This window comes from Bombina bombina, chromosome 7 (assembly GCF_027579735.1).
Source record: "Bombina bombina isolate aBomBom1 chromosome 7, aBomBom1.pri, whole genome shotgun sequence".
Lineage (NCBI taxonomy): Eukaryota > Metazoa > Chordata > Amphibia > Anura > Bombinatoridae > Bombina > Bombina bombina.
The window spans coordinates 113815180-113842739 of NC_069505.1; the positions used below are offsets into that span (position 1 = coordinate 113815180).

At 43.2% G+C, this 27560-nt stretch overlaps 1 protein-coding gene across 1 annotated transcript in view; it reads right to left on the reverse strand.

Annotated features, from left to right (window-relative positions):
* Positions 1 to 5043: 5043 nt before the first annotated feature.
* The window catches only part of BMAL1 (basic helix-loop-helix ARNT like 1), a 274533-nt gene continuing 252016 nt past the window's right edge, over positions 5044 to 27560 (reverse strand). The window contains exons 18-19 of the mRNA XM_053720246.1: positions 19679 to 19781; positions 5044 to 5657 (exon numbers count right to left, since the gene is read on the reverse strand). Of these exons, the coding sequence (XP_053576221.1) occupies positions 5497 to 5657; positions 19679 to 19781 (264 nt within the window). The 3' untranslated portion in view covers positions 5044 to 5496. The remainder of the gene's footprint in view (positions 5658 to 19678; positions 19782 to 27560) is intronic.

Genomic DNA, 27560 nt, shown 5'->3' on the forward strand with positions numbered 1-27560 from the left:
AGGAGGAGAACACTGCAGAGCAGATAATTCTGAAACTCTTCTAGCAGAAGAAATTGCAACTAAAAACAAAACTTTCCAAGATAATAACTTAATATCAACGGAATGTAAGGGTTCAAACGGAACCCCCTGAAGAACTGAAAGAACTAGATTGAGACTCCAAGGAGGAGTCAAAGGTTTGTAAACAGGCTTGATTCTAACCAGAGCCTGAACAAAGGCTTGAACATCTGGCACAGCTGCCAGTTTTTTGTGAAGTAACACCGACAAGGCAGAAATCTGTCCCTTCAGGGAACTTGCCGATAATCCTTTTTCCAATCCTTCTTGAAGGAAGGATAGAATCCTAGGAATCTTAACCTTGTCCCAAGGGAATCCTTTAGATTCACACCAACAGATATATTTCTTCCAAATTTTGTGGTAAATCTTTCTAGTTACAGGCTTTCTGGCCTGAACAAGAGTATCGATAACAGAATCTGAGAAACCTCGCTTCGATAAAATCAAGCGTTCAATCTCCAAGCAGTCAGCTGGAGTGAAACCAGATTCGGATGTTCGAACGGACCCTGAACAAGAAGGTCTCGTCTCAAAGGTAGCTTCCAAGGTGGAGCCGATGACATATTCACCAGATCTGCATACCAAGTCCTGCGTGGCCACGCAGGAGCTATCAAGATCACCGACGCCCTCTCCTGATTGATCCTGGCTACCAGCCTGGGGATGAGAGGAAACGGCGGGAACACATAAGCTAGTTTGAAGGTCCAAGGTGCTACTAGTGCATCCACTAGAGCCGCCTTGGGATCCCTGGATCTGGACCCGTAGCAAGGAACTTTGAAGTTCTGACGAGAGGCCATCAGATCCATGTCTGGAATGCCCCAAAGTTGAGTGACTTGGGCAAAGATTTCCGGATGGAGTTCCCACTCCCCCGGATGCAATGTCTGACGACTCAGAAAATCCGCTTCCCAATTTTCCACTCCCGGGATGTGGATAGCAGACAGGTGGCAGGAGTGAGACTCCGCCCATAGAATAATCTTGGTCACTTCTTCCATCGCTAGGGAACTCCTTGTTCCCCCCTGATGGTTGATGTACGCAACAGTCGTCATGTTGTCTGATTGAAACCGTATGAACTTGGTCCTCGCTAGCTGAGGCCAAGCCTTGAGAGCATTGAATATCGCTCTCAGTTCCAGAATATTTATCGGTAGAAGAGATTCTTCCCGAGACCAAAGACCCTGAGCTTTCAGGGATCCCCAGACCGCGCCCCAGCCCATCAGACTGGCGTCGGTCGTGACAATGACCCACTCTGGTCTGTGGAATGTCATCCCTCGTGACAGGTTGTCCAGGGACAGCCACCAACGGAGTGAGTCTCTGGTCCTCTGATTTACTTGTATCTTTGGAGACAAGTCTGTATAGTCCCCATTCCACTGACTGAGCATGCACAGTTGTAATGGTCTTAGATGAATGCGCGCAAAAGGAACTATGTCCATTGCCGCTACCATCAACCCGATCACTTCCATGCACTGAGCTACGGAAGGAAGAGGAACGGAATGAAGTATTCGACAAGAGTCCAGAAGCTTTGTCTTTCTGGCCTCTGTTAGAAAAATCCTCATTTCTGAGGAGTCTATAATTGTTCCCAAGAAGGGAACCCTTGTTGACGGGGATAGAGAACTCTTTTCCACGTTCACTTTCCAGCCGTGCGATCTGAGAAAGGCCAGGACGATGTCCGTGTGAGCCTTTGCTCGAGGGAGGGACGACGCTTGAATCAGAATGTCGTCCAGGTAAGGTACTACTGCAATGCCCCTTGGTCTTAGCACAGCTAGAAGGGACCCTAGTACCTTTGTGAAAATCCTTGGAGCAGTGGCTAATCCGAAAGGAAGCGCCACGAACTGGTAATGTTTGTCCAGGAATGCAAACCTTAGGAACCGATGATGTTCCTTGTGGATAGGAATATGTAGATACGCATCCTTTAAATCCACCGTGGTCATGAATTGACCTTCCTGGATGGAAGGAAGGATAGTTCGAATGGTTTCCATCTTGAAAGATGGGACCTTGAGAAATTTGTTTAAGATCTTGAGATCTAGGATTGGTCTGAATGTTCCCTCTTTTTTGGGAACTATGAACAGATTGGAGTAGAACCCCATCCCTTGTTCTCTCAATGGAACAGGATGAATCACTCCCATTTTTAACAGGTCTTCTACACAATGTAAGAACGCCTGTCTTTTTATGTGGTCTGAAGACAACTGAGACCTGTGGAACCTTCCCCTTGGGGGAAGTCCCTTGAATTCCAGAAGATAACCCTGGGAGACTATTTCTAGCGCCCAAGGATCCAGAACATCTCTTGCCCAAGCGTGAGCGAAGAGAGAGAGTCTGCCCCCCACCAGATCCGGTCCCGGATCGGGGGCCGATATGTCATGCTGTCTTGGTAGCAGTGGCAGGTTTCTTTGCCTGCTTTCCCTTGTTCCAGCCTTGCATTGGTCTCCAAGCTGGCTTGGCCTGAGAAGTATTACCCTCTTGCTTAGAGGACGTAGCACCTTGGGCTGGTCCGTTTTTACGAAAGGGGCGAAAATTAGGTCTATTTTTTGCCTTGAAAGGCCGATCCTGAGGAAGGGCATGGCCCTTACCCCCAGTGATATCAGAGATAATCTCTTTCAAGTCAGGACCAAACAGCGTTTTCCCCTTGAAAGGAATGTTTAGTAGCTTGTTCTTGGAAGACGCATCAGCCGACCAAGATTTCAACCAAAGCGCTCTGCGCGCCACAATAGCAAACCCAGAATTCTTAGCCGCTAACTTAGCCAATTGCAAAGAGGCGTCTAGAGTGAAAGCATTAGCCAATTTGAGAGCATTGACTCTGTCCATAATCTCCTCATAAGGAGGAGAGTCACTATCGAGCACCTTAATCAGCTCATCAAACCAGAAATATGCGGCTGTAGTGACAGGGACAATGCATGAAATGGGTTGTAGAAGGTAACCCTGCTGAACAAACATCTTTTTAAGCAAACCTTCTAATTTTTTATCCATAGGATCTTTGAAAGCACAACTATCCTCTATGGGAATAGTGGTGCGTTTGTTTAAAGTAGAAACCGCTCCCTCGACCTTGGGGACTGACTGCCATAAGTCCTTTCTGGGGTCGACCATAGGAAACAATTTTTTAAATATGGGGGGAGGGACGAAAGGAATACCGGGCCTTTCCCATTCTTTATTAACAATGTCCGCCACCCGCTTGGGTATAGGAAAAGCTTCTGGGAGCCCCGGCACCTCTAGGAACTTGTCCATTTTACATAGTTTCTCTGGGATGACCAAATTTTCACAATCATCCAGAGTGGATAATACCTCCTTAAGCAAAATGCGGAGATGTTCCAATTTAAATTTAAAAGTAATCACATCAGATTCAGCCTGCTGAGAAATGTTCCCTAAATCAGTAATTTCTCCCTCAGACAAAACCTCCCTGGCTCCCTCAGATTGGGTTAGGGGCCCTTCAGAGATATTAATATCAGCGTCGTCATGCTCTTCAGTAACTAAAACAGAGCATCCACGCTTACGCTGTCCATTACAGCCGTTAATTGTTGCATAGTAAGGAGTATTGGCGCGCTAGATGTACTAGGGGCCTCCTGAGTGGGCAAGACTCGTGTAGACGAAGGAGGGAATGATGCAGTACCATGCTTACTCCCCTCACTTGAGGAATCATCTTGGGCATCATTGTCATTATCACATAAATCACATTTATTTAAATGAATAGGAATTCTGGCTTCCCCACATTCAGAACACAGTCTATCTGGTAGTTCAGACATGTTAAACAGGCATAAACTTGATAAGAAAGTACAAAAAACGTTTTGAAATAAAACCGTTACTGTCACTTTAAATTTTAAACTGAACACACTTTATTACTGCAATTGCGAAAAAACATGAAGGAATTGTTCAAAATTCACCAAACTTTCACCACAGTGTCTTAAAGCCTTGAAAATATTGCACACCAATTTTGGAAGCTTTAACCCTTAAAATAACGGAACCGGAGCCGTTTTAAGCTTTAACCCCTTTACAGTCCCTGGTATCTGCTTTGCTGAGACCCAACCAAACCCAAGGGGAATACGATACCAAATGATACCTTCAGAAGTCTTTTGTCAGTATCAGAGCTCCTCTCACATGCGACTGCATGCCATGCCTCTCAAAAACAAGTGCGCAACACCGGCGCGAAAATGAGACTCTGCCTATGCTTTGGGAAAGCCCCTAAAGAATAAGGTGTCTAAAACAGTGCCTGCCGATATAATTATATCAAAATACCCAGAATAAATGATTCCTCAAGGCTAAATAAGTGTTAATATCAATCGATTTAGCCCAAAAAATGTCTACAGTCTAAATAAGCCCTTGTGAAGCCCTTATTTACAATCGTAATAAACATGGCTTACCGGATCCCATAGGGAAAATGACAGCTTCCAGCATTACATCGTCTTGTTAGAATGTGTCATACCTCAAGCAGCAAAGGACTGCAAACTGTTCCCCCAACTGAAGTTAATGCTCTCAACAGTCCTGTGTGGAACAGCCATGGATTTTAGTTACGGTTGCTAAAATCATTTTCCTCATACAAACAGAATTCTTCATCTCTTTTCTGTTTCTGAGTAAATAGTACGTACCAGCACTATTTGAAAATAACAAACTCTTGATTGAATAATGAAAAACTACAGTTAAACACTAAAAAACTCTAAGCCATCTCCGTGGAGATGTTGCCTGTACAACGGCAAAGAGAATGACTGGGGTAGGCGGAGCCTAGGAGGGATCATGTGACCAGCTTTGCTGGGCTCTTTGCCATTTCCTGTTGGGGAAGAGAATATCCCACAAGTAAGGATGACGCCGTGGACCGGACACACCTATGTTGGAGAAATTGTATCTTCTTTGAATAATGAAAGAAAATTATTGCGTTTTGTGTCCATTTCAAATTGATGCAGGAAAGTTTAATTTTGACTTTACTGTCCCTTTAAATAGTTTCATGTCCTTTCAAATAAATGACTATTTTCTTAAACTATATTTTTACGCATTGTTACAATGTATGTTTAAAAATACTCTGAATTATACAACAATTAGACAATTTTATTTAAAAAATATTTAACTATTACATTGTACCATGTATAGCATAAAGGATTCTTACAATAAACAACTTTTTACAATTAGTATAAGAAATATTGACATGGGACCTCTGCAGTGTAAAAACACCTTACATCTGAAATGACAAATTGCGTATAAAAGCTACTGCTGGTTTGCACCAGGATTTAAAAAAAAATTCAAAATATACAAATTAATGCAAAGCTATACACAACTAACCAAATCAATGATGCAGGAACACTATCAGAACTGAACTTGTCTGAAATTACACAGTGGAAAATTGGACACGATATTGGATATGGCTTTTATGAAAGTTAATACATAAAAGCAAATCTCGAAACCCATTAAGCTCCACAGACGGAAAAACTCCAATAATGCACTTTGATACTGCAGATTATGTTGAACCAACATGAGTCACGTTCACAAAGGCCAAGGTAAATCGCTAAAATCTACAGGGCCCCCAAGGCCAGCGTCTGCTTCCAGAAGACTCATGATCACGGCCATAGCAGCTTCGTCGTTGCTGGGACTGCTGGATCCATGGTCTGGTTCCATCATACCCATGCTCATCTGAGAGTTCTCACCTGCACAACAGAACATTTGTATAAATATGGAGGAGGAGCTTAGAGATACTCCATTAAAAAAATGTTATTTCAAAGGAAAATGTCATCATGTTCAGAAAACATACTAATGCCTGGTGTTTATAAGGTCTAAGCAAACATTTTTAAACAGAAGATAAAAAAAACAGAATTTATGCTTACCTGATAAATTACTTTCTCCAACGGTGTGTCCGGTCCACGGCGTCATCCTTACTTGTGGGAATATCTCTTCCCCAACAGGAAATGGCAAAGAGTCCCAGCAAAGCTGGCCATATAGTCCCTCCTAGGCTCCGCCCACCCCAGTCATTCGACCGACGGACAGGAGGAAAAATATCGGAGAAACCATATGGTACCGTGGTGACTGTAGTTAGAGAAAATAATTTATCAGACCTGATTAAAAAACCAGGGCGGGACGTGGACCGGACACACCGTTGGAGAAAGTAATTTATCAGGTAAGCATAAATTCTGTTTTCTCCAACATTGGTGTGTCCGGTGCACGGCATCATCCTTACTTGTGGGAACCAATACCAAAGCTTTAGGACACGGATGAAGGGAGGGAGCAAATCAGGTTACCTAAACGGAAGGCACCACGGCTTGCAAAACCTTTCTCCCAAAAATAGCCTCCGAAGAAGCAAAAGTATCAAATTTGTAAAATTTGGCAAAAGTGTGCAGTGAAGACCAAGTCGCTGCCTTACATATCTGATCAACAGAAGCCTCGTTCTTGAAGGCCCATGTGGAAGCCACAGCCCTAGTGGAGTGAGCTGTGATTCTTTCAGGAGGCTGCCGTCCGGCAGTCTCGTAAGCCAATCGGATGATGCTTTTAAGCCAAAAGGAAAGAGAGGTAGAAGTTGCTTTTTCACCTCTCCTTTTACCAGAATAGACGACAAACAGAGAAGATTTTTGTCTGAAATCTTTTGTAGCTTCTAAATATAATTTTAGAGCACGGACTACGTCCAAATTGTGTAACAAACGTTCCTTCTTTGAAACTGGATTCGGACACAAAGAAGGTACAACTATCTCCTGGTTAATATTTTTGTTAGAAACAACCTTAGGAAGAAAACCAGGCTTAGTACGCAAAACCACCTTATCTGCATGGAACACCAGATAGGGCGGAGAACACTGCAGAGCAGATAACTCTGAAACTCTTCTAGCAGAAGAAATAGCAACCAAAAACAAAACTTTCCAAGATAACAACAAAAAACAAAACTTTCCAAGATTACAACTTAATATCTATGGAATGTAGAGGTTCAAACGGAACCCCTTGAAGAACTGAAAGAACTAGATTTAAACTCCAGGGAGGAGTCAAAGGTCTGTAAACAGGCTTGATCCTAACCAGAGCCTGAACAAATCCTTGAACATCTGGCATAGCTGCCAGTCGTTTGTGTAGTAAGACAGATAAAGCAGAAATCTGTCCCTTTAGAGAACTGGTAGATAATCCTTTATCCAAACCTTCTTGCAGAAAAGAAAGAATCTTAGGAATTTTTATCTTATTCCAAGGGAATCCCTTGGATTCACACCAGCAAATATATATTTTCCATATTTTATGGTAAATCTTTCTAGTTACCGGTTTTCTGGCCTGAACCAGAGTATCAATCACAGAATCTGAAAACCCACGCTTTGATAGAATCAAGCGTTCAATCTCCAAGCCGTCAGCTGGAGGGAGACCAGATTTGGATGTTCGAATGGACCCTGAACAAGAAGGTCCTGTCTCAAAGGTAGCTTCCATGGTGGAACCGATGACATATTCACCAGGTCTGCATACCAAGTCCTGCGTGGCCACGCAGGAGCTATCAAGATCACCGAGACCCCCTCCTGTTTGATCCTGGCTACCAGCCTGGGAATGAGAGGAAACGGTGGGAACACATAAGCTAGGTTGAAGGTCCAAGGCGCTACTAGTGCATCCACTAGAGTCGCCTTGGGATCCCTGGATCTGGACCCGTAGCAAGGAACCTTGAAGTTCTGACGAGACGCCATCAGATCCATGTCTGGAATGCCCCATAATTGAGTCAACTGGGCAAAAATCTCCGGGTGGAGTTCCCACTCCCCCGGATGGAATGTCTGACGACTCAGATAATCCGCTTCCCAGTTTTCCACACCTGGGATGTGGATCGCAGATAGATGGCAGGAGTGATTCTCCGCCCATTGTATTATTTTGGTTACTTCTTTCATCGCCAGGGAACTCCTTGTTCCCCCCTGATGATTGATATACGCAACAGTCGTCATGTTGTCTGATTGGAATCTTATGAATCTGGCCTTTGCTAGCTGAGGCCAAGCCCTGAGAGCATTGAATATTGCTCTTAGTTCCAGAATGTTTATCGGGAGAAGAGACTCTTCCCGAGACCATAGTCCCTGAGCTTTCAGGGATTCCCAGACCGCACCCCAGCCCACTAGACTGGCGTCGGTCATGACAATGACCCACTCTGGTCTGCGGAAGCTCATTCCCTGGGATAGGTGGTCCAGGGATATCCACCAACGGAGTGAATCTCTGGTCTTCTGATCTACTTGAATCACTGGAGACAAGTCTGTATAGTCCCCATTCCACTGTTTCAGCATGCACAGTTGTAATGGTCTTAGATGAATTTGTGCAAAAGGAACTATGTCCATTGCTGCGACCATCAACCCTACTACTTCCATGCACTGAGCTATGGAAGGATGTGGAACAGAATGAAGAACTTGACAAGCGCTTAGAAGTTTTGACTTTCTGACATCTGTTAGAAAGATCCTCATTTCTAAGGAATCTATTATTGTTCCCAAGAAGGGAACTCTTGTTGACGGAGAACTTTTTTCTATGTTCACCTTCCATCCGTGAGATCTGAGAAAGGCCAGAACGATGTCTGTATGAGCCTTTGCTTTTGAAAGGGACGACGCTTGTATTAGAATGTCGTCCAAGTATGGTACTACTGCAATGCCCCTCGGTCTTAGAACCGCTAGAAGGGACCCGAGTACCTTTGTGAAAATCCTTGGAGCAGTGGCTAATCCGAATAGGAGGGCCACAAACTGGTAATGTTTGTCCAGAAAGGCGAACCTTAGGAACTGATGATGTTCTTTGTGGATAGGAATATGTAGGTACACATCCTTTAGATCCACGGTAGTCATAAATTGACCTTCCTGGATAGTGGGTAGAATCGTTCGAATGGTTTCCATTTTGAACGATGGTACCCTGAGAAATTTGTTTAGGATCTTTAAATCCAGAATTGGTCTGAAGGTTCCCTCTTTTTTGGGAACTACGAACAGATTTGTGTAAAATCCCATTCCTTGTTCCGTCATTGGAACTGGGTGTATCACTCCCAACTTTAACAGGTCTTCTACACAATGTAAGAACGCCTGTCTCTTTATTTGGTTTGAGGATAAGTGAGACATGTGGAACCTTCCCCTTGGGGGTAGTTCCTTGAATTCCAGAAGATAACCCTGAGAAACTATTTCTAGCGTCCAGGGATCCTGAACATCTCTTGCCCAAGCCTGAGCAAAGAGAGAGAGTCTGCCCCCCACTAGATCCGGTCCCGGATCGGGGGCTACTCCTTCATGCTGTTTTGTTAGCGGTAGCAGGCTTCTTGGTCTGCTTACCCTTGTTCCAGCCTTGCATCGGTTTCCAGGCTGGTTTGGACTGTGAGGCATTACCCTCTTGCTTAGAGGATGCAGAATTAGAGGCCGGTCCATTCCTGAAATTACGAAAGGAACGAAAATTAGACTTATTCTTGGCCTTGAAAGGCCTATCTTGTGGGAGGGCGTGACCCTTTCCCCCAGTGATGTCTGAGATAATCTCTTTCAATTCTGGTCCAAAGAGAGTTTTACCCTTGAAGGGGATGTTAAGCAATTTTGTCTTGGATGATACATCCGCTGACCAAGACTTTAGCCAAAGCGCTCTGCGCGCCACAATTGCAAACCCTGAATTTTTCGCCGCTAATCTAGCTAATTGCAAAGCGGCATCTAAAATAAAAGAGTTAGCCAACTTAAGTGCGTGAACTCTGTCCATAACCTCCTCTTATGGAGTCTCTCTACTGATCGACTTTTCTAGTTCCTCGAACCAGAACCACGCTGCTGTAGTGACAGGAACAATGCACAAAATGGGTTGTAGAAGGTAACCTTGCTGTACAAAAATCTTTTTAAGCAAACCTTCCAATTTTTTATCCATAGGATCTTTGAAAGCACAACTATCTTCGATAGGAATAGTAGTGCGCTTGTTTAGAGTAGAAACTGCCCCCTCGACCTTAGGGACTGTCTGCCATAAGTCCTTTCTGGGGTCGACCATAGGAAATAATTTCTTAAATATAGGAGGGGGAACAAAAGGTATGCCGGGCTTCTCCCACTCCTTATTCACTATGTCCGCCACCCGCTTGGGTATAGGAAAAGCGTCGGGGTGCACCGGAACCTCTAGGAACTTGTCCATCTTGCATAATTTTTCTGGAATGACCAAGTTGTCACAATCATCCAGAGTAGATAACACCTCCTTAAGCAGTGCGCGGAGATGTTCTAATTTAAATGTCACAACATCAGGTTCAGCCTGTTGAGAAATTTTTCCTGAATCTGAAATTTCCCCATCTGACAAAACCTCCCTCATGGCCCCTTCAGATTGGTGTGAGGGTATGACAGAACAATTATCATCAGCGCCCTCCTGCTCTTCAGTGTTTAAAACAGAGCAATCGCGCTTTCTCTGATATGCAGGCATTTTGGATAAAATATTTGCTATGGAGTTATCCATTACAGCCGTCAATTGTTGCATGGTAATAAGCATTGGCGCGCTAGAAGTACTAGGGGCCTCCTGCGTGGGCAAAACTGGCGTAGACACAGAAGGAGATGATGTAGAACCATATCTACTCCCTTCATCTGAGGAATCATCTTGGGCAATTTCATTATCTGTGGCAGTACTGTCCTTACTTTGTTTGGACGCTATGGCACAATTATCACACAATTTTGAAGGGGGAGACACATTGGCTTTCATACATATAGAACATAGCTTATCTGAAGGCACAGACATGTTAAACAGGCTTAAACTTGTCAATAAAGCCCAAAAAGCGTTTTAAAACAAAACCGTTACTGTCTCTTTAAATCTTAAACAGAGCACACTTTATTACTGAATATGTGAAAAAATATGAAGGAATTGTTCAAAATTTACCAAAATTTCACCACAGTGTCTTAAAGCATTAAAAGTATTGCACACCAAATTTCAGAGCTTTAACCCTTAAAATAACGAAACCGGAGCCGGTTACAGATTAACCCCTATACAGTCCCAGCTACAGACTTTGCTGTGACTTTACCAAGCCCAGAGGGGAATACGATACCAAATGACGCCTTCTAGGAACTTTTCCAACTACTTTCAGGTCCTCACACATGCATCTGCATGTCTTGCTCTCAAAAACAACTGCGCAATAATGGCGCGAAAATGAGGCTCAGCCTACAACTGGGAAGGCCCTTCCTGACTGGAAAAGGTGTCTAACATAGTGCCTGACGTTAAAAAACGTTCCCAAGTTTATAAATGTGAATTATCAGCATAAACATGTATAAAATATCCAAATAAAGCAATCGATTTAGCCCATAAAAGTGTCTACCAGTTTTATAGCCCATATTAAGCCCTTTATTCTGTTTGAGACTAAGAAAATGGCTTACCGGTCCCCATGAGGGGAAATGACAGCCTTCCAGCATTACACAGTCTTGTTAGAAATATGGCTAGTCATACCTTAAGCAGAAAAGTCTGCTAACTGTTTCCCCCAACTGAAGTTACTTCATCTCAACAGTCCTATGTGGAAACAGCAATCGATTTTAGTTACTGTCTGCTAAAATCATCTTCCTCTCACAAACAGAAATCTTCATCTTTTTCTGTTTCAGAGTAAATAGTACATACCAGCACTATTTTAAAATAACAAACTCTTGATAGTAGAATAAAAAAAAAAAACTACAACTAAACACCACATACTCTTAACCATCTCCGTGGAGATGTTGCCTGTGCAACGGCAAAGAGAATGACTGGGGTGGGCGGAGCCTAGGAGGGACTATATGGCCAGCTTTGCTGGGACTCTTTGCCATTTCCTGTTGGGGAAGAGATATTCCCACAAGTAAGGATGACGCCGTGGACCGGATACACCAATGTTGGAGAAATAAGCTTATGACACTAAGGCATGGTGGTATATTTGCAACAAAGGTGTAGCCCATGGTTTTATAATACAAAGTATCCAGGTGGGGGTCATAAGTAGTATGTTAAAGATACTCGTATATGCAAATGTGTCAGAGTTATCTGGACGTATATATATATATATATATATATATATGTATATGTATGTATATACTAGGGTTGCACCGATACCAAGTATTTGCATGAGTACTTGTACACGTGCAAATGCACCGATTCTTAAACCGATACCTCCAATTCCTACCCATATGCCATCTTGTGGCGTTTTTCAAACTGTATGTTCCCATTTCATTTTAAGCTGGAGTGGAGACTTAACAAAAAATTGTTCACTTCTGTTCTGCCAATACAAATTGCTGTTATTTGTATTATTTTACATCAGAGCAGTGCTCCAAAAGCCGCTATTATACAGCTGGAAGCCTCTCATCTTGCACAATTATGCTCAAAATATACTGTACTCTGAGGAACACCCTTAGCCAGGGCTGGACTGGGAATAAAAAGCAGCCCTGGAAAAATATGAAGACCAGCCCTATTTTCTGTTGAGTCAGTAGAATACAAATGCTCCAGCAGCTGTTAAAGGGACATTTTACTCAAAATTTCTCCCCTTTAATTTGTTCCCAATGATCTACTTTACCTGCTAGAGTGTATTAAATTATTCACAAGTATTTTCATTACCCTTATATCGGCATTTAAAAATAGTTTATTTAGCCTGTGGTATCCCCACCCATCCTGAAAGTTTTTGGCCTTAAGGCCAAGCTGCGTTAACACAGCCAGTAGAAGAAAACAGAATTTATGTTTACCTGATAAATTACTTTCTCCAACGGTGTGTCCGGTCCACGGCGTCATCCTTACTTGTGGGATATTCTCTTCCCCAACAGGAAATGGCAAAGAGCCCAGCAAAGCTGGTCACATGATCCCTCCTAGGCTCCGCCTACCCCAGTCATTCGACCGACGTTAAGGAGGAATATTTGCATAGGAGAAACCATATGGTACCGTGGTGACTGTAGTTAAGAAAATAAATTATCAGACCTGATTAAAAAAACCAGGGCGGGCCGTGGACCGGACACACCGTTGGAGAAAGTAATTTATCAGGTAAACATAAATTCTGTTTTCTCCAACATAGGTGTGTCCGGTCCACGGCGTCATCCTTACTTGTGGGAACCAATACCAAAGCTTTAGGACACGGATGAAGGGAGGGAGCAAATCAGGTCACCTAAATGGAAGGCACCACGGCTTGCAAAACCTTTCTCCCAAAAATAGCCTCAGAAGAAGCAAAAGTATCAAACTTGTAAAATTTGGTAAAAGTGTGCAGTGAAGACCAAGTCGCTGCCCTACATATCTGATCAACAGAAGCCTCGTTCTTGAAGGCCCATGTGGAAGCCACAGCCCTAGTGGAATGAGCTGTGATTCTTTCGGGAGGCTGCCGTCCGGCAGTCTCGTAAGCCAATCTGATGATGCTTTTAATCCAAAAAGAGAGAGAGGTAGAAGTTGCCTTTTGACCTCTCCTTTTACCGGAATAAACAACAAACAAGGAAGATGTTTGTCTAAAATCCTTTGTAGCATCTAAATAGAATTTTAGAGCGCGAACCACATCCAAATTGTGCAACAAACGTTCCTTCTTTGAAACTGGTTTCGGACACAGAGAAGGTACGATAATCTCCTGGTTAATGTTTTTGTTAGAAACAACTTTTGGAAGAAAACCAGGTTTAGTACGTAAAACCACCTTATCTGCATGGAACACCAGATAAGGAGGAGAACACTGCAGAGCAGATAATTCTGAAACTCTTCTAGCAGAAGAAATTGCAACTAAAAACAAAACTTTCCAAGATAATAACTTAATATCAACGGAATGCAAGGGTTCAAACGGAACCCCCTGAAGAACTGAAAGAACTAAATTGAGACTCCAAGGAGGAGTCAAAGGTTTGTAAACAGGCTTAATTCTAACCAGAGCCTGAACAAAGGCTTGAACATCTGGCACAGCGGCCAGCTTTTTGTGAAGTAACACAGACAAGGCAGAAATCTGTCCCTTCAGGGAACTTGCAGATAATCCTTTTTCCAATCCTTCTTGAAGGAAGGATAGAATCCTAGGAATCTTAACCTTGTCCCAAGGGAATCCTTTAGATTCACACCAACAGATATATTTTTTCCAAATTTTGTGGTAAATCTTTCTAGTTACAGGCTTTCTGGCCTGAACAAGAGTATCGATAACAGAATCTGAGAATCCTCGCTTCGATAAGATCAAGCGTTCAATCTCCAAGCAGTCAGCTGGAGTGAAACCAGATTCGGATGTTCGAACGGACCCTGAACAAGAAGGTCTCGTCTCAAAGGTAGCTTCCAAGGAGGAGCCGATGACATATTCACCAGATCTGCGTACCAAGACCTGCGTGGCCACGCAGGAGCTATCAAGATCACCGACGCCCTCTCCTGATTGATCCTGGCTACCAGCCTGGGGATGAGAGGAAACGGCGGGAACACATAAGCTAGTTTGAAGGTCCAAGGTGCTACTAGTGCATCCACTAGAGCCGCCTTGGGATCCCTGGATCTGGACCCGTAGCAAGGAACTTTGAAGTTCTGACAAGAGGCCATCAGATCCATGTCTGGAATGCCCCACAGCTGAGTGACTTGGGCAAAGATTTCCGGATGGAGTTCCCAGTCCCCCGGATGCAATGTCTGACGACTCAGAAAATCCGCTTCCCAATTTTCCACTCCTGGGATGTGGATAGCAGACAGGTGGCAGGAGTGAGACTCCGCCCATAGAATGATTTTGGTCACTTCTTCCATCGCCAGGGAACTCCTTGTTCCCCCCTGATGGTTGATGTACGCAACAGTTGTCATGTTGTCTGATTGAAACCGTATGAACTTGGCCCTCGCTAGCTGAGGCCAAGCCTTGAGAGCATTGAATATCGCTCTCAGTTCCAGAATATTTATCGGTAGAAGAGATTCTTCCCGAGACCAAAGACCCTGAGCTTTCAGGGATCCCCAGACCGCGCCCCAGCCCATCAGACTGGCGTCGGTCGTGACAATGACCCACTCTGGTCTGCGGAATGTCATCCCTCGTGACAGGTTGTCCAGGGACAGCCACCAACGGAGTGAGTCTCTGGTCCTCTGATTTACTTGTATCTTCGGAGACAAGTCTGTATAGTCCCCATTCCACTGACTGAGCATGCACAGTTGTAATGGTCTTAGATGAATGCGTGCAAAAGGAACTATGTCCATTGCCGCTACCATCAACCCGATCACTTCCATGCACTGAGCTATGGAAGGAAGAGGAACGGAATGAAGTATCCGACAAGAGTCTAGAAGTTTTGTTTTTCTGGCCTCTGTCAGAAAAATCCTCATTTCTAAGGAGTCTATTATTGTTCCCAAGAAGGGAACCCTTGTTGACGGAGATAGAGAACTCTTTTCCACGTTCACTTTCCATCCGTGAGATCTGAGAAAGGCCAGGACAATGTCCGTGTGAGCCTTTGCTTGAGGAAGGGACGACGCTTGAATCAGAATGTCGTCCAAGTAAGGTACTACAGCAATGCCCCTTGGTCTTAGCACAGCTAGAAGGGACCCTAGTACCTTTGTGAAAATCCTTGGAGCAGTGGCTAATCCGAAAGGAAGCGCCACGAACTGGTAATGTTTGTCCAGGAATGCGAACCTCAGGAACCGATGATGTTCCTTGTGGATAGGAATATGTAGATACGCATCCTTTAAATCCACCGTGGTCATGAATTGACCTTCCTGGATGGAAGGAAGAATAGTTCGAATGGTTTCCATCTTGAACGATGGAACCTTGAGAAACTTGTTTAAGATCTTGAGATCTAAGATTGGTCTGAACGTTCCCTCTTTTTTGGGAACTATAAACAGATTGGAGTAGAACCCCATCCCTTGTTCTCTTAATGGAACGGGATGAATCACTCCCATTTTTAACAGGTCTTCTACACAATGTAAGAATGCCTGTCTTTTTATGTGGTCTGAAGACAACTGAGACCTGTGGAACCTCCCCCTTGGGGGAAGTCCCTTGAATTCCAGAAGATAACCTTGGGAGACTATTTCTAGCGCCCAAGGATCCAGAACATCTCTTGCCCAAGCCTGAGCGAAGAGAGAGAGTCTGCCCCCCACCAGATCCGGTCCCGGATCGGGGGCCAACATTTCATGCTGTCTTGGTAGCAGTGGCAGGTTTCTTGGCCTGCTTTCCCTTGTTCCAGCCTTGCATTGGTCTCCAAGCTGGCTTGGCTTGAGAAGTATTACCCTCTTGCTTAGAGGACGTAGCACTTTGGGCTGGTCCGTTTCTACGAAAGGGACGAAAATTCGGTTTATTTTTTGCCTTGAAAGGCCGATCCTGAGGAAGGGCGTGGCCCTTACCCCCAGTGATATCCGAGATAATCTCTTTCAAGTCAGGGCCAAACAGCGTTTTCCCCTTGAAAGGAATGTTAAGTAGCTTGTTCTTGGAAGACGCATCAGCCGACCAAGATTTCAACCAAAGCGCTCTGCGCGCCACAATAGCAAACCCAGAATTCTTAGCCGCTAACCTAGCCAATTGCAAAGTGGCGTCTAGGGTGAAAGAATTAGCCAATTTGAGAGCATTGATTCTGTCCATAATCTCCTCATAAGGAGGAGAATCACTGTCGACCGCCTTTATCAGCTCATCGAACCAGAAACATGCGGCTGTAGCGACAGGGACAATGCATGAAATTGGTTGTAGAAGGTAACCCTGCTGAACAAACATCTTTTTAAGCAAACCTTCTAATTTTTTATCCATAGGATCTTTGAAAGCACAACTATCCTCTATGGGTATAGTGGTGCGTTTGTTTAAAGTGGAAACCGCTCCCTCGACCTTGGGGACTGTCTGCCATAAGTCCTTTCTGGGGTCGACCATAGGAAACAATTTTTTAAATATGGGGGGAGGGACGAAAGGAATACCGGGCCTTTCCCATTCTTTATTAACAATGTCCGCCACCCGCTTGGGTATAGGAAAAGCTTCTGGGAGCCCCGGCACCTCTAGGAACTTGTCCATTTTACATAGTTTCTCTGGGATGACCAACTTGTCACAATCATCCAGAGTGGATAATACCTCCTTAAGCAGAATGCGGAGATGTTCCAACTTAAATTTAAATGCAATCACATCAGGTTCAGCTTGTTGAGAAATGTTCCCTGAATCAGTAATTTCTCCCTCAGACAAAACCTCCCTGGCCCCATCAGACTGAGTTAGGGGCCCTTCAGAAATATTAATATCAGCGTCGTCATGCTCTTCAGTATCTAAAACAGAGCAGTCGCGCTTACGCTGATAAGTGTTCATTTTGGCTAAAATGTTTTTGACAGAATTATCCATTACAGCCGTTAATTGTTGCATAGTAAGGAGTATAGGCGCGCTAGATGTACTAGGGGCCTCCTGAGTGGGCAAGACTCGTGTAGACGAAGGAGGGAATGATGCAGTACCATGCTTACTCCCCTCACTTGAGGAATCATCTTGGGCATCATTGTCATTGTCACATAAATCACATTTATTTAAATGAATAGGAATTCTGGCTTCCCCACATTCAGAACACAGTCTATCTGGTAGTTCAGACATGTTAAACAGGCATAAACTTGATAACAAGTACAAAAAACGTTTTAAAATAAAACCGTTACTGTCACTTTAAATTTTAAACTGAACACACTTTATTACTGCAAATGCGAAAAAACATGAAGGAATTGTTCAAAATTCACCAAATTTTCACCACAGTGTCTTAAAGCCTTAAAAGTATTGCACACCAAATTTGGAAGCTTTAACCCTTAAAATAACGGAACCGGAGCCGTTTTGAACTTTAACCCCTTTACAGTCCCTGGTATCTGCTTTGCTGAGACCCAACCAAGCCCCAAGGGGAATACGATACCAAATGACGCCTTCAGAAAGTCTTTTCTAAGTATCAGAGCTCCTCTCACATGCGACTGCATGCCATGCCTCTCAAAAACAAGTGCGCAACACCGGCGCGAAAATGAGGCTCTGCCTATGCTTTGGGAAAGCCCCTAAAGAATAAGGAGTCTAAAACAGTGCCTGCCGATATTATTATATCAAAATACCCAGATAAAATGATTCCTCAAGGCTAAATATGTGTTAATAATCAATCGATTTAGCCCAAAAAAAGTCTACAGTCTTAATAAGCCCTTTTTGAAGCCCTTATTTACAATCGTAATAAACATGGCTTACCGGATCCCAGAGGGAAAATGACAGCTTCCAGCATTACATCGTCTTGTTAGAATGTGTCATACCTCAAGCAGCAAGAGACTGCTCACTGTTCCCCCAACTGAAGTTAATTGCTCTCAACAGTCCTGTGTGGAACAGCCATGGATTTTAGTGACGGTTGCTAAAATCATTTTCCTCATACAAACAGAAATCTTCATCTCTTTTCTGTTTCTGAGTAAATAGTACATACCAGCACTATTTCAAAATAACAAACTCTTGATTGAATAATAAAAACTACAGTTAAACACTAAAAAACTCTAAGCCATCTCCGTGGAGATGTTGCCTGTACAACGGCAAAGAGAATGACTGGGGTAGGCGGAGCCTAGGAGGGATCATGTGACCAGCTTTGCTGGGCTCTTTGCCATTTCCTGTTGGGGAAGAGAATATCCCACAAGTAAGGATGACGCCGTGGACCGGACACACCTATGTTGGAGAAATTACACTCCCAGTGGGTTATAGAAGAGGTAAGGTAATAATGTTAATTTTTCATTGTTCTCTCCAAGTATTGGTGATTGGTTTATGAACAGATATAAGATAAAGAAGCATGTATATGTACACAATGTGATAAAGTAATGAGATCTGATGATACCTACACGTTCAACCCATTTTATTAGGTTGTGGCTGCAAAACACAAACTCAGCTAATTCATATACACAAATAAGCAAATCTCATACATTTTATACTCTGTAACTGGTTAAAAAAAAAAAGTAATTGGAAACACATTAAGGGAACAACAATTTTACTGTCCCTTTAAGTTACAGCCAAGAGCTGGAGTTCCTGCCGCATATGGAAGGTAGATGCCAGATCGTTACAGACTGTTAGTGTGTGTGTCACTGTCTGTAATGATCACCTGCTGGCGGGGGGGGGGGGCTACACTACACTACACTACACAAAATAAAAGTAATAGGGAGGGATGGGGCAGCTACACTACAGAAAAAGGGTGGTGGGGGGACCACTACACTACAGAAAATTGTAAAATATTAAAAAATAATTTTATTGGTACTGGCAGACAGCTGCCAGTACCTACGAGGGATGACAATAGTTTGAGGGGGAGGGTAAGGGGGATACCTTACATTTTTACCCAAAAAAAACAAGGCTCTATTTCTGTTTAAATGGAGTGATAGCAAAAATGCTAAATATTCTCCAGTATTTTGGGCAAGTTTTCCTCTGACAGTCCTGGTAGTGAAGGGGTTAATCTGAAAGTATTGTTACTGAACGTCTGTGTTTCTAATTCATTCTTATCAAATAAGAAGGGAACCACTCAAAGTAGAAGTGTATTTGAAAAGTCTAACAATTGTGGATTTCCAGTCCTGAAAAGAGAACAAGCCTTATCCTGCCACATATCGGTCCTTAATCTGCTGCTTGTAATGTTTATCTTTTCACACAAAAGCCAAATAATTTAGTTTTTTTGTTTAAATACAATGACAGTAGCAGTAGCTCATCTTGGCCTCTCAATAGAAGGAAATTGGTGTTAATCTGTCCTAATATAGTTCAGACTCTGCTGATATGTTAATCTATTCTGAAAGAAGAAAATGGTTTATACTGTCTGTTTAGCCTTTTACAAATTAAGATGTAATTGTAAAAAAAAAAAAAAATTCTGACCAAAGTTATTTTCCCCCAATTTCTTACACTTTTGATGCAATCTTAATACTGAATTAAAATAATTGTGCTCACCTATAAATGAAGAACTTTCTGAATATGGGAATCCAGAACTGTCCTGATTTTGTGAAGGCAACAAACCAGATGCTGGGAGATCCATAGTTCCACCATTTAGAATCTGAGCAGGAAAGATCAGGAAAAAAATACTATTCAAAAAGCTGCAAAACCTGTTATAAAAATCATACTCTAATTATCTACATCATATTACTTGCAAAGCTAGACAAGGTATTCAGATCCTCACACACTGGAGAATAGGGAGCAATGATTTGTAATGATTACCACTGGCATAACAGATAATATTAAGGTGTAATATACACACTATATATTACCCCTCACCGTAACACCTATATGAGCTGGTTGTATATCCCAGTTATTTTTATGAGAACAGACTTGATTTTTTTAAAGTTTTTTTTTTTTTTTTGTGCTTAATATGGGTTTGCTGGGTACGTTTTTTTTTTGTTTTTTTTTTGTTTTTTTTTAGTAAAACGTGTTCAGATGAAACTCCATGCACCAAGGCTGCCACATATTATAAAACATAATTTATGCTTACCTGATAAATTTATTTCTCTTGTAGTGTATCCAGTCCACGGATCATCCATTACTTGTGGGATATTCTCCTTCCCAACAGGAAGTTGCAAGAGGATCACCCACAGCAGAGCTGCTACATAGCTTCTCCCCTCACTGCCATATCCAGTCATTCGACCGAAACAAGCCGAGAAAGGAGAAACCATAGGGTGCAGTGGTGACTGTAGTTTAATTCAAATTTAGACCTGCCTTAAAAGGACAGGGCGGGCCGTGGACTGGATACACTACAAGAGAAATAAATTTATCAGGTAAGCATAGATTATGTTTTCTCTTGTTAAGTGTATCCAGTCCACGGATCATCCATTACTTGTGGGATACCAATACCAAAGCTAAAGTACACGGATGATGGGAGGGACAAGGCAGGAACTTAAACGGAAGGAACCACTGCCTGTAGAACCTTTCTCCCAAAAACAGCCTCCAAAGAAGCAAAAGTATCAAATTTGTAAAATTTTGAAAAGGTGTGAAGCGAAGACCAAGTCGCAGCCTTGCAAATCTGTTCAACAGAGGCCTCATTTTTAAAGGCCCAGGTGGAAGCCACAGCTCTAGAAGAATGAGCTGTAATCCTTTCAGGGGGCTGCTGTCCAGCAGTCTCATAGGCTAAGCGTATTATGCTCCGAAGCCAAAAGGAGAGAAAGGTTGCCGAAGCTTTTTGACCTCTCCACTGTCCAGAGTAAACGACAAACAGGGCAGATGTTTGACGAAAATCTTTAGTAGCCTGTAAGTAAAACTTCAAGGCACGGACTACGTCCAGATTATGCAAAAGACGTTCCTTCTTTGAAGAAGGATTAGGACACAATGATGGAACAACAATCTCTTGATTGATATTCCTGTTAGAAACCACCTTAGGTAAAAACCCAGGTTTGGTACGCAGAACTACCTTGTCTGAATGAAAAATCAGATAAGGAGAATCACATTGTAAGGCAGATAACTCAGAGACTCTTCGAGCCGAGGAAATAGCCATCAAAAACAGAACTTTCCAAGATAAAAGTTTAATATCAATGGAATGAAGGGGTTCAAACGGAACTCCCTGAAGAACTTTAAGAACCAAGTTTAAGCTCCACGGGGGAGCAACAGGTTTAAACACATGCTTAATCCTAACCAAAGCCTGACAAAATGCCTGGACGTCTGGAACCTCTGCCAGATGCTTGTGCAAAAGAATAGACAGAGCAGAGATCTGTCCCTTTAAAGAACTAGCTGATAAGCCTTTGTCCAAACCCTCTTGGAGAAAGGACAATATCCTAGGAATCCTAACCTTACTCCATGAGTAACTCTTGGATTCACACCAATAAAGATATTTACGCCATATCTTATGGTAGATTTTCCTGGTGACAGGCTTTCGTGCCTGTATTAAGGTATCAATGACTGACTCGGAGAAGCCACGCCTTGATAGAATCAAGCGTTCAATCTCCATGCAGTCAGTCTCAGAGAAATTAGATTTGGATGATTGAAAGGACCTTGTATTAGAAGGTCCTGCCTCAGAGGCAGAGTCCATGGTGGAAGAGATGACATGTCCACTAGGTCTGCATACCAGGTCCTGCGTGGCCACGCAGGCGCTATCAGAATCACCGATGCTCTCTCCTGTTTGATTTTGGCAATCAGCCGAGGGAGCAGAGGAAACGGTGGAAACACATAAGCCAGGTTGAAGAACCAAGGAGCTGCTAGAGAATCTATCAGCGTCGCTCCCGGGTCCTTGGACCTGGATCCGTAACAAGGAAGCTTGGCGTTCTGGCGAGACGCCATGAGATCTAGTTATGGTTTGCCCCAACGATGGACCAGTTGAGCAAACACCTCCGGATGGAGTTCCCACTCCCCTGGATGAAAAGTCTGACGACTTAGAAAATCCGCCTCCCAGTTCTCTACGCCTGGGATGTGGATCGCTGACAGGTGGCAAGAGTGAGACTCTGCCCAGCAAATTATCTTTGAGACTTCTAACATCACTAGGGAACTCCTGGTTCCCCCTTGATGGTTGATGTAAGCCATAGTCGTGATGTTGTCCGACTGAAATCTGATGAACCTCAGGGTTGCTAACTGAGGCCAAGCTAGAAGAGCATTGAATATTGCTCTTAACTCCAAAATATTTATTGGGAGGAGTTTCTCCTCCTGAGTCCACGATCCCTGACCCTTCAGGGAGTTCCAGACTGCGCCCCAACCTAGAAGGCTGGCATCTGTTGTTACAATCGTCCAATCTGGCCTGCGGAAGGTCATACCCTTGGACAGATGGACCCGAGATAGCCACCAGAGAAGAGAATCTCTGGTCTCTTGATCCAGATTTAGTAGAGGGGACAAATCTGAGTAATCCCCATTCCACTGACTTAGCATGCATAATTGCAGCGGTCTGAGATGCAGGCGCGCAAATGGCACTATGTCCATTGCCGCTACCATTAAGCCTATTACTTCCATGCACTTAGCCACTGACGGGCGTGGAATGGAATGAAGGACACGGCAAGCATTTAGAAGTTTTGATAACCTGGACTCCGTCAGGTAAATTTTCATCTCTACAGAATCTATAAGAGTCCCTAGGAAGGAGACTCTTGTGAGTGGGGATAGAGAACTCTTTTCCACGTTCACTTTCCACCCATGCAACCTCAGAAATGCCAAAACTATCTCTGTATGAGACTTGACAATTTGAAAGCTTTATCGTCTAGATAAGGAGCCACCGCTATGCCTCGCGGTCTTAGAACCGCCAGAAGTGAGCCCAGAACCTTTGTAAAAATTCTTGGGGCTGTGGCCAACCCGAAGGGAAGAGCTACAAATTGGTAATGCCTGTCTAGAAAGGCAAACCTTAGGAACCGATGATGATCTTTGTGAATCGGTATGTGAAGGTAGGCATCCTTTAAGTCCACTGTGGTCATGTACTGACCCTCTTGGATCATGGGTAGGATGGTCCGAATAGTTTCCATTTTGAATGATGGAACTCTGAGGAATATGTTTAAGATCTTTAGATCCAAGATTGGTCTGAAAGTTCCCTCTTTCTTGGGAACCACAAACAGATTTGAATAAAACCCCTGTCCTTGTTCCGTCCGCGGAACTGGATGGATCACTCCCATTACTAGGAGGTCTTGCACACAGCTTAGGAATGCCTCTTTCTTTATCTGGTTTGCTGATAACCTTGAAAGATGAAATCTCCCTTGTGGAGGAGAAGCTTTAAAGTCCAGAAGATATCCCTGAGATATGATCTCCAACGCCCAGGGATCCTGAACATCTCTTGCCCACGCCTGGGCGAAGAGAGAAAGTCTGCCCCCCACTAGATCCGTTTCCGGATAGGGGGCCGTTCCTTCATGCTGTCTTGGGGGCAGCAGCAGGCTTTCTGGCCTGCTTGCCCTTGTTCCAGGACTGGTTAGGTTTCCAGGCCTGTCTGGAATGAGCAACAGTTCCCTCTTGTTTTGAAGCGGAGGAAGTTGGTGCTGCTCCTGCCTTGAAATTTCGAAAGGCACGAAAATTAGACTGTTTGGCCTTTGATTTGGCCCTGTCCTGAGGAAGGGTATGACCCTTGCCTCCAGTAATGTCAGCAATAATTTCCTTCAAGCCAGGCCTGAATAAGGTCTGCCCCTTGAAAGGAATGTTGAGTAATTTAGACTTTGAAGTCACGTCAGTTGACCAGGATTTAAGCCATAGCGCCTTACGTGCCTGGATGGCGAATCCAGAATTCTTAGCCGTTAGTTTAGTCAAATGAACCAATGGCATCAGAAACAAATGAGTTAGCTAGCTTAAGCGTTCTAAGCTTGTCAATAATTTCATTCAATGGAGCTGTATGGATGGCCTCTTCCAGGGCCTCAAACCAGAATGCCGCCGCAGCAGTGACAGGCGCAATGCATGCAAGGGGCTGTAAAATAAAACCTTGTTGAATAAACATTTTCTTAAGGTAACCCTCCAATTTTTTATCCATTGGATCTGAAAAAGCACAACTGTCCTCAACCGGGATAGTGGTACGCTTTGCTAAAGTAGAAACTGCTCCCTCCACCTTAGGGACCGTCTGCCATAAGTCCCGTGTAGTGGCGTCTATTGGAAACATTTTTCTAAATATAGGAGGTGGGGAAAAGGGCACACCGGGTCTATCCCACTCCTTGCTAATAATTTCTATAAGCCTTTTAGGTATAGGAAAAAAGTCAGTACACACCGGCACCGCATAGTATCTATCCAGCCTACACAATTTCTCTGGAATTGCAACTGTGTTACAGTCATTCAGAGCAGCTAATACCTCCCCAAGCAATACACGGAGGTTCTCAAGCTTAAATTTAAAATTAGAAATCTCTGAATCAGGTTTCCCCGAGTCAGAGATGTCACCCACAGACAGAAGCTCTCCGTCCTCATGTTCTGCATACTGTGACGCAGTATCAGACATGGCTCTTACAGCATTTGCGCGCTCTGTATCTCTCCTAACCCCAGAGCCATCGCGCTTGCCTCTTAATTCAGGCTATCTAGATAATACCTCTGACAGGGTATTATTCATGATTGCAGCCATGTCCTGCAAGGTAATCACTATGGGCGTCCCTGATGTAATTGGCGCCATATTAGCGGGCATCCCCTGAGTGGGAGGCGAAGGGTCTGACACGTGGGGAGAGTTAGTCGGCATAACTTCCCCCTCGACAGAACCCTCTGGTGATAATTCTTTTATAGATAAAGACTGATCTTTACAGTTTAAGGTGAAATCAATACATTTAGTACACATTCTCCTATGGGGCTCCACCATGGCTTTCAAACATAATGAACAAGGTTCCTCTGTGTCAGACATGTTTAAACAAACAGACTAGCAATGAGACTAGCAAGCTTGGAAAACACTTTAAAACAAGTTTACAAGCAATATAAACAACGTTACTGCGCCTTTAAGAAACACAAATTTTGTCCAAATTTGAAACAACAGTGAAAAAAGGCAGTTACACTAACAAAATTTTTACAGTGTATGTAATAAGTTAGCAGAGCATTGCACCCACTTGCAAATGGATGATTAACCCCTTAATACCAAAAACGGAATAACAAATGACAAAAACGTTTTTTAAACAGTCACAACAACTGCCACAGCTCTACTGTGGGTTTTTACCTCCCTCAATACGACTTTTGAAGCCTTTTGAGCCCTTCAGAGAAGTCCTGGATCATGCAGGAAGAAGCTGTATGTCTGTGTCTGTAATTTTTGCTGCGCAAAATAGCGCTAAAATAGGCCCCTCCCACTAATATTACAACAGTGGAAAGCCTCAGGGAACTGTTTCTAGGCAAAATTCAAGCCAGCCATGTGGAAAAAACTAGGCCCCAATAAGTTTTATCACCAATATATATAAAAAACGATTAAACATGCCAGCAAATGTTTTAAAATACACTTTTATAAGAGTATGTATCTCTATTAATAAGCCTGATACCAGTCGCTATCACTGCATTTAAGGCTTTACTTACATTACTTCGGTATTAGCAGCATTTTCTAGCAAATTCCATCCCTAGAAAAATATTAACTGCACATACCTTATTGCAGGAAACCCTGCACGCCATTCCCCCTCTGAAGTTACCTCACTCTTCAGAATATGTGAGAACAGCAAAGGATCTTAGTTACTTCTGCTAAGATCATAGAAAACGAAGGCAGATTCTTCTTCTAAATACTGCCTGAGATAAACAGTACACTCCGGTACCATTTAAAAATAACAAACATTTGATTGAAGAAATAAACTAAGTATAAAACACCACAGTCCTCTTACGACCTCCATCTTTGTTGAGAGTTGCAAGAGAATGACTGGATATGGCAGTGAGGGGAGGAGCTATGTAGCAGCTCTGCTGTGGGTGATCCTCTTGCAACTTCCTGTTGGGAAGGAGAATATCCCACAAGTAATGGATGATCCGTGGACTGGATACACTTAACAAGAGAAATATACATATTAAAAAATAAATATATATTTGTGCTGTAGTCGTAATCTAGGCCTATATCATTATTATATTGTTCTGTTTTTGTCTCCTATTTTAAAATGAGCATAACCCCCTCTACACTACACACACACACACACACATATGTATAAATAAAAAAATAGTTTATTGAAAACAACATTTAAAAGTTAGATGCCCAATTTAGGTGGAACCCTGAGTGAGTATGTCGTGTGTGTTTGTGTACCTCTGTATCTCATTGTGTATGTGTGTCTAACTGCAAGCAACTGTAAGGTGGAAAGCTAAATTGAACTAAAATGGTATTCCCCGCATAATGACCACCAATCCCTTCTTACTGAACAATATTACATTTGCATAGATCGGTTATGATATATTTCAAACAATTCTCTGCATCGTTTAAAGACATGGAATGGACACTTTAATTTCTGTTTATACATGGGATCAATAGTCATTTTTTTTTTTACTATAAGATTACAATGTCTAATATATACACAATACAATATAGGTTTCACATTGTCTATAGTAAAAGAGTGATGGAGGGAAAAAACAAACAAAACCCAAAATAAAACTATACAGGTATGAAATTATTCCTAGGAGAAAGATAGCAAAATAAACTAAGGAGATATGGTCATTAGTATCCAGGTATATCTTTACTTATTAACTATGTTATAACTTGCATATTGAGGACCCCTTGTGGCATTTTAATAGTAATGTATATCTATGCACATGTGTGTGTTTCTGTGTGGCTATCCCTGCATATGTGCGAGTCTATCTATATCCCTACAAATGTGTGTGTTTGTTTATATATGTCTGTCTGTGTCTATCCTTATGTGGTGTATATCCTAGTCTGTGTGAGTGCATTCCTGCTTTTGTGCCCATCTGATTGTGTATCCCTCTGTGTGGACTTCCTAGTGCAACATTGCATATGTGCGTTTGTCTGTGCATTGCTGCCTGGTTGTGTATTTGTGCCCTTACCTGTGTGTGCGTGGACCATGTGTCTCTGTCTCCTGCCAATTTAACTGTGTCCAGCGTCTGTCTGCTGCCATTTCATCTGTGTATCCACCATCTGCCTGCTGTCATATGAACTGTGTGCCCAGCCTGCTTGCTGTCATATGAACTGTGTGCCCAGCCTGCCCACTGTCATATGAACTGTGTGCCCAGCCTGCCCACTGTCATATGAACTGTGTGCCCAGCCTGCCTGCTGTCATATGAACTGTGTGCCCAGCCTGCCCGCTTTCATATGAACTGTGTGCCCAGCCTGCCCGCTGTCATATGAACTGTGTGCCCAGCCTGCTTGCGGTCATATGAACGGTGTGCCCAGCCTGCCCGCTGTCATATGAACAGTGTGCCCAGTCTGCATACTGTCATATGAACTGTGTGCCCAGTCTGCATGCTGTCATTTGAACTGTGTGCTCAGCCTGCATGCTGTCATATGAACTGTGTGCTCAGC